General features: G+C 46.9%; 1 protein-coding gene across 1 annotated transcript; it reads left to right on the top strand.

Annotated features, from left to right (window-relative positions):
* The first annotated feature begins 639 nt into the window (after window positions 1-639).
* Window positions 640-6,851, top strand: LOC126991951 (uncharacterized). Its single transcript, XM_050850620.1, has 2 exons — window positions 640-1,238; window positions 6,720-6,851. Exons 1-2 carry the CDS (start codon window positions 733-735, stop codon window positions 6,835-6,837), a joined length of 624 nt encoding a protein of 207 aa, XP_050706577.1. The 5' UTR covers window positions 640-732; the 3' UTR covers window positions 6,838-6,851.
* The last annotated feature ends 1,295 nt before the right edge of the window (window positions 6,852-8,146 follow it).

The raw sequence follows: 8,146 nt of genomic DNA, 5'->3' as shown, positions 1-8,146 counted from the left end.
AAGTGGCGTCACTGTGACAAAAGACGGACAACGACACTTAGGTGCAGTGATCGGGACAGAGGTATATAAGAAGGAGTACGTGGGAGACAAAGTAGCTGAATGGGTGAAGGAAATAGAAGCTTTGTCTGCCATTGCCAAGACTGAGCCACACGCTGCCTATTCAGCGTACACCCACGGCATCCAACATCGGTGGACGTTCCTGATGCGCACCATCCCGGCATCAGTCCACTCCTCCGACCACTGGAAAATGCCTTCAAGAATGTATTCTTGCCGGCGCTGGTGAAATATCATGCTTTGGGGAGGAAGAGAGGGATATGCTAGCACTTCCCCAAGACTGGGTGGGATGGGGATCACCAACCCTGAGAAGCTGGCAGATAAGGAGAACCAAACTCCATCAGCCTTACCAGGTCACTCATCAAAAGGATCATCGCTCAGGAGGCAGAGGGCGAGATAGACCAAACAGAAATAAGAGATATTAAAAGAAAAATCTCAGAAGAAAGGCAACAGGCCCAAAAAGACGAGCTGGACCGTCTTACACACCACCTGTCCACAGAAATGGGTAAAAAAATACACACAGCACAGGAGGCAGGCGCCTCTAACTGGCTAACGTCATTACCAATCAGACTCAACAAACAAGAATTTGTCGACGCCATTGCTCTGAGATATGGCTGGCCGATTGAGGGACTGCCTGATCTCTGTGCATGTGGATCACCAAATGATGTCACCCACACCATGGCATGTAAAAAAGGAGGCTTCGTCTGTATTCGACACGATGAAGTGAGGGATCTGACAGCCAGCATGCTCGGGGAGGTATGCCAAGACATCACTACCGAGCCGGCACTGCTTCCCCTGGACGGCGAACACCTTCGGTACAGGACAGCCAATACCTCACAGGAGGCACGGGTTGATGTAAGTGCCCGCGGATTCTGGGTGCGCGGACAGGGGGCGTTCATGGACATCCGCATATTCGACCCGATGGCTGCCTGTCACCATGAGCTGCCCCTGCAGGCCGCCCACCACAGGAACGAGCAGGAGAAGACAAGGGCATACGGTGAAAGAATCCAACATGTGGATCAGGGCAGCTTCACCCCCCTCGTCTTCACCACATCCGGCGGGATGGGTCCCAGGGCCCAATGCTTCTACGCACGCCTCGCGGAACTAATCTCAGAAAAGAAGCATCAGCCAAGGAACCACGTTGTCGCCTGGATGAGGTGTCGCCTCTCGTTCTCCCTGCTCAGGTCGGCCATACTATGTCTCAGGGGCACCAGACACTCTGGCCCAAAAGCCACCACCATAGCCAATATGGACTATGAAGCCACAGTGGTGGAGAGTGACATTAGGGTGGGTCGGGAGTGACTTGAGTAGGGAAGGAAAGGGGGATCTAGACGTAATAGACGATAGGTGATTTAGTGTCAGGTAGTATTAGCGATATGGTTGGATGCCACAGTCATTAGCGAACATAGTTGGGGCTAATGACCTCCAAACTATGGAGCCCTCCATGATTATGTGTCGGGAAAATAAACATGGGTGGAGGTATCATTTATGTTGTAGTAGAAAAAAAAGTAGTAGTAGTAGTAGTAGTAGTAGTAGTAGTAGTAGTAGTAGTAGTAGTAGCAATAGTAGTAGTAGTAGTAGTAGTAGTAGTAGTAGTAGTAGTAGTAGTAGTAGTAGTAGTAGTAGTAGTAGTAGTAGTAGTAGTAGTAGTAGTAGTAGTAGTAGCAGCAGCAGCAGCAACAGCAGCAGTAGTAGTAGTAGTAGTAGTAGTAGTAGTAGTAGTTGTAATAGAGGTAGTAGTAGTAGTATAGTAGTAGGAGTAGTAGCAGCAAAAGTAGTAGTAGCAGTAGTAGTAGTAGTAGTAGTAGTAGTAGTAGTAGTTGTTGTAATAAAAGTAGTAGTAGTAGTAGAGTAGTAGGAGTAGTAGCAGCAGAAGTAGTAGTAGTAGCAGCAGCAGCAGTAGTAGTAGTAGTAGTAGTAGTAGTAGTAATAGTAGTAGTAGTAGTAGTAGCAGCAGAAGCAGCAGTAGTAGTAGTAGTAATAGTAGTAGTAGTAGTAGTAGTAGTAGCTGCAGCAGTAGTAGTAGTAGTAGTAGTAGTAGTAGTAGTAATATAAGTAATAGTAGTAGTAGTAGGAGGAGGAGAAGCAGCAGAAGTAGTAGTAGTAGTAGTAGTAGTAGTAGTAGTAGTAGGTTAGCCTTGGTAGGGGTAGGACGTGTGTGTGGGTCGCTCCGTGTTTATATGCTGTTTTTTTCTGGTGCAAACACCTTGAGCCTGTAAAAATAGACTTGGTGATTAAGGAAGTGAATATCGGTGCAGCAAGGAAAGCAGCAAGGAAAGCTCGATGGACGTGTAGGTTCGTGTCTAGTGTTGTGTGATTTAGAAATATCGTAAAACACACGGGTTGGGCATCTTAAGATAGAACGGCGGGTGGCGACCGTCGATGCCCCGCCCTGACCTCTGACCGAGCAGTTAATGGGCTGGGACGGAGGGTTGCCAGCGACAAGAGAGGCTCGCCTCACACCTCCCAAACTGGCGGTTCTGTAGCAACGTATATTTAATCTATTACTTGTATTTAGTTCAATTTAGCCTTGAAAGAGAGTGAAAAACCGGTGTTGGCAGTCGACCCGCAGACAACTGCATACGGTGCGGTGAGGCGGTGTTGCTGTTGGTTATGGTCGAATCGGTGTTATCAATATTTTCATTTATATTTCATGTCCACCAGAAAAAAGCAAATATATACTTAGCGTAATGAAATGATTGATATGGAAACATATGTTAACGTAAAGGAAAGAAACGGAGCCAGCCACAGCGCCTGTGCAGCTTAAATTTTATTATATAAATCAATTAATCATTTCATACACCTTGATATAGGCTACAACGTTTATTTAGTGACACTATTATTATTATTATTATAATTATTATTATTATTTTTTGTCATTGTTACTATTATTAGCGTTGCCATTGTTGTTATTACTATTATAATTAGTATCAGTATAATATTCTTGTCATTATTATTATTCATATTACTTGTGTTCATACTATCAAAACTACTGCTTACATTATTATCGACGTTAGTGTCATTAATATAATTTTAATATTTTGTTTACTTCTGTTCTGATGCAATTACAATTATTACTCTCTCTCTCTCTCTCTCTCTCTCTCTCTCTCTCTCTCTCTCTCTCTCTCTCTCTCTCTCTCTCTCTCTCTCTCTCTCTCTCTCTCTCTCTCTCTCTCTCTCTCTCTCTCTCTCTCTCTCTCTCTCTCTCTCTCTCTCTCTCTCTCTCTCTCTCTCTCTCTCTCTCTCTCTCTCTCTCTCTCTCTCTCTCTCTCTCTCTCTCTCTCTCTCTCTCTCTCTCTCTCTCTCTCTCTCTCTCTCTCTCTCTCTCTCTCTCTCTCTCTCTCTCTCTCTCTCTCTCTCTTTCATCCTTTGAAAACAATGTGTCAGCCTATTATATTGATTATAATCCTATCTATATATCTGTCAATGTCGCTAAACTAATAGGAATATTAATATTAGTGTCATTCCACAGTAGATATCACTACTACTTTCAATCATAATCAATAATCAGTCATTATTACTACATGTACTACCAATATTCCTGTTGTCATTAATATCAATATCTATAATTTTATATATGCTGGACCCTCAAGCCAAAGAAGATGCTGCGTTTGTACAAAAGAAGATCACAGATGTATAAACTGTGCATGTGTTAAGGAGAAAAGACGCTGTACGAACTGTAAAAAGGCGACAGGTGCCAAAATCCCCTGGGCAGGGAGCAGAGCTGGGAGGATAACGATGAAGCGCGACACCGAGGGGACACTGAGGGCCGCCGTGGAAGGAGTGAGCGGGGGGATGGGGTGTCGGAGGGAGCTGCTGCACAACCGCCACCATATCCCCTCAGCCGGTACCACCCCTCCATTGGCACCTCCAATGTTGCCACTACCAACACCACTACCACCACCCCTCATCACTCTTCCTCTTCGACTGGACAGGGCGCGGCGGAGGTCAGGGAAGCTTTGCTTGGAAGGGGCTAGCGGAGGGAAGCAACGAGGTGGGTGGATGACACATACCTTGAAGTTGTTGGGTGGTCTGCAAGAAATCTTTTTGAACCACCCAGATGTGGAGCCACGACATTTATCATCAAAGAAATTGTCACCCTGTTAAATAACTACATCCAGAACACACCACTGGCGCCCCTATCCTTGAAAATTGTATTCACTCTCCCCCATCTCTTCCTCCAAAAAGCACACCCAAAGACCAAACAAGCCGAAAATATCGAGGCATTAAGAAGACGAGTTGCCTTGTGGCAAACTAACGAGTTAGATGCCCTCCTTGGAGAAGCCAGAGCCATACAGGAGAGGCTCCCCGGACCCCAACAAAACAACACCTCCACAGAAGACAGGGCCAGGAAGTTTGCAGACAAAATGCGACAAGGCAACGTTGCGTCTGCAACACGAGCCTTGTCAGAAAATTCCACAAGGTGTGCTTCCACTCACCAGGGACACGATCAGTCAACTCAAGGAAAAACATCCTCCACCGAGTGACCTGAAGGGACTGAGACTGGCAGGATGTCACCAACCACCGAATCCAGTTATATACGAAAGGATAACAGGAGAGATGGTGTAGAAGAAGGCCCTCAGACTCGTGGCAGCGCGGGGCCCTCAGGACTTGATGCACGGGGATGGCGAAGCTTGCTGAGCAGCGCCAACTTTGGCAATGCAGCTGCCGACTTGCGCAACACCATTGCAGCACTGGCAAGAAAACTCGCCTCCTCCAGCTGCCACTATGTGGACGCCCTGGCGGCATGCCGCCTCATTCCCCTGGACAAGAGGCCGGGATGCAGGCCTATAGGAGTCGGAGAAGTCCTGCGGCGCATCGTAGGCAAATGCATCATGGCTGTCGTCAAAGAAGATGTGAGAATGGCAGCAGGGAACCTCCAAGTTTGTGCGGGGCAGCAGGCAGGAGGAGAAGCAGCAGTCCATGCCATGCGGGAGATATTCGACCACGTGGAGTGCGAAGCAGTGCTTCTTGTTGACGCCAAAAATGCCTTCAACACAATAAATAGGAAGACTATGATACATAACATTAAAAACAAGTGCCCTAGCATAGCTATGTATGTTGAAAATACCTATACATACCCGACCGACTTATACATAAATAGCCACAGTGGAAAAGTGAGTGTTAAAATCATCTGAGGGAACAACACAAGGTGACCCAATAGCCATGGCTATGTACGACCTGGGCCTATCAGTCCTCCAAAATGAAATCGCGTTCGCAGAAACACGGGTGAAACAGGTGGCTTATGCGGATGACCTCTCAGGTGCTGGTAAAATCTCAGACTTAAAAGGGTGGTGGGATACTGTGAACACCGCCGGCCCTGAGATAGGATACATCCCTAACGCCACCAAGTCTGTCCTTATTGTCAAACCTGAACATTATGACCATGCCGCAGAAACTTTTAGAGGAAGTGGCGTCACTGTGACAAAAGACGGACAACGACACTTAGGTGCAGTGATCGGGACAGAGGTATATAAGAAGGAGTACGTGGGAGACAAAGTAGCTGAATGGGTGAAGGAAATAGAAGCTTTGTCTGCCATTGCCAAGACTGAGCCACACGCTGCCTATTCAGCGTACACCCACGGCATCCAACATCGGTGGACGTTCCTGATGCGCACCATCCCCGGCATCAGTCCACTCCTCCGACCACTGGAAAATGCCTTCAAGAATGTATTCTTGCCGGCGCTGGTGAAATATCATGCTTTGGGGGAGGAAGAGAGGGATATGCTAGCACTTCCCCCAAGACTGGGTGGGATGGGGATCACCAACCCTGAGAAGCTGGCAGATAAGGAGAACCAAAACTCCATCAGCCTTACCAGGTCACTCATCAACAGGATCATCGCTCAGGAGGCAGAGGGCGAGATAGACCAAACAGAAATAAGAGATATTAAAAGAAAAATCTCAGAAGAAAGGCAACAGGCCCAAAAGGACGAGCTGGACCGTCTTACACACCACCTGTCCACAGAAATGGGTAGAAAAATACACACAGCACAGGAGGCAGGCGCCTCTAACTGGCTAACGTCATTACCAATCAGAGCAAAGGGCTTCAGCCTCAACAAACAAGAATTTGTCGACGCCATTGCTCTGAGATATGGCTGGCCGATTGAGGGACTGCCTGATCTCTGTGCATGTGGATCACCAAATGATGTCACCCACACCATGACATGTAAAAAAGGAGGCTTCGTCTGTATTCGACACGATGAAGTGAGGGATCTGACAGCCAGCATGCTTGGGGAGGTATGCCAAGACGTCACTACCGAGCCGGCACTGCTTCCCCTGGACGGCGAACACCTTCGGTACAGGACAGCCAATACCTCACAGGAGGCACGGGTTGATGTAAGTGCCCGCGGATTCTGGGTGCGCGGACAGCGGGCGTTCATGGACATCCGCATATTCGACCCGATGGCTGCCTGTCACCGTGAGCTGCAACAGAAAGCCGCCCACCACAGGAACGAGCAGGAGAAGACAAGGGCATACGGTGAAAGAATCCAACATGTGGATCAGGGCAGCTTCACCCCCCTCGTCTTCACCACATCCGGCGGGATGGGTACCAGGGCCCAATGCTTCTACGCACGCCTCGCGGAACTAATCTCAGAAAAGAAGCATCAGCCAAGGAGCCACGTTGTCGCCTGGATGAGGTGTCGCCTCTCGTTCTCCCTGCTCAGGTCGGCCATCCTATGTCTCAGGGGCACCAGACACTCTGGCCCAAAAGCCACCAACATCTCCAATATGGACTATGAAGCCACAGTGGTGGAGAGTGACATTAGGGTGGGTCGGGAGTGACTTGAGTAGGGAAGGAAAGGGGGATCTAGACGTAATAGATGATAGGTTATTTAGTGTCAGGTAGTATTAGTGATATGGTTGGATGCCACAGTCATTAGCGAACAGAGTTGGGGCTAATGACCTCCAAGCTATGGAGCCCTCCATGATTATGTGTCGGGAAAATAAACATGGGTGGAGGTATCATTTATGTTTGTAGTAGAAGTAGTAGTAGTAGTAGTAGTAGTAAAGATAGTAACAATAGTAATACAGATGCAGATAGTAATAATAATGCTTATAATAATAATTACAATAATAATAACGTAATAATCTTTGGCTTTTTTAACACACTCATTCTTCATAATTTCTCATCATTCCACACTCCTCACGTCTTTCTTATTCTTCACTTTCCTCTCTTTTTATCTTTTTCTTTTCTCTTCTCTCTTCTTATTCTTTATCTTTCGTCACCATCTTCTCTCTTTTTCTTCTTCTCTCTCTTCTTATTCCTCACCTGGTCATCCTCATATCCTCTATACAAAGACTTCCATCGTATATACTCCATTGCAAGATCTCTTTTTTCATCATGACACTCAACACCTACACGATTATTGACTCAGACAACACACACACACACACACACACACACACACACACACACACACACACACACACACACACACACACACACACACACACACACACACACACACACACACAGACACACACACAGACACACACACATACACACAGCACACTGCAACTTTTTTTCTCTTCCTTCCTTTCTTCCTTCATCCTCCTTCCATCGCTAACTCTTTCCTTCCATCCTCAACTATTTCTTACCTTCCTTTCTTCCTGCAACACTCAGCACTCAAATATACACACGCACAACACACTGCAACCCTTTCTTACTTTCTTTTCATACCATCACCACTCAAGACTCATACAACACATACATTCCCTCCACAACACTTCCCGTCCTTATATATATTCCCTCCACAACACTTCCCCTTCCTTTCCTTCCTTCATTCCTGCAACACTCAAGACAGGAATCGCCTTGTATTGAAGTAGATTAAGGTCTCCGAGATGACAAATAGTAAACAGCTTTAACAACAACAACAACCATCTCGAGTAAGGGGGCTCGAAGTCAATTATATACAATTCAAAGAGGTTCCAAGGCTCTTATACACATGTCACTCGGAGCTTATGTCTTAAAGGTCAGGGAAACAGCGACGTTGTTTGGCCCCTTACACACGGGGACACTTAGAGCGCTGCAGAAGCGCTACTCACGCGTGACTCAGTTTTAGCAGCGCTGCGGTGAAGCGCAACTTATCTT

This window comes from Eriocheir sinensis, unplaced genomic scaffold (assembly GCF_024679095.1).
Source record: "Eriocheir sinensis breed Jianghai 21 unplaced genomic scaffold, ASM2467909v1 Scaffold371, whole genome shotgun sequence".
In the NCBI taxonomy this organism is placed as follows: Eukaryota; Metazoa; Arthropoda; class Malacostraca; order Decapoda; family Varunidae; genus Eriocheir; species Eriocheir sinensis.
Note: the sequence above shows the minus strand (reverse complement) of the source record. Positions and strands in the feature narration are given on the sequence as shown.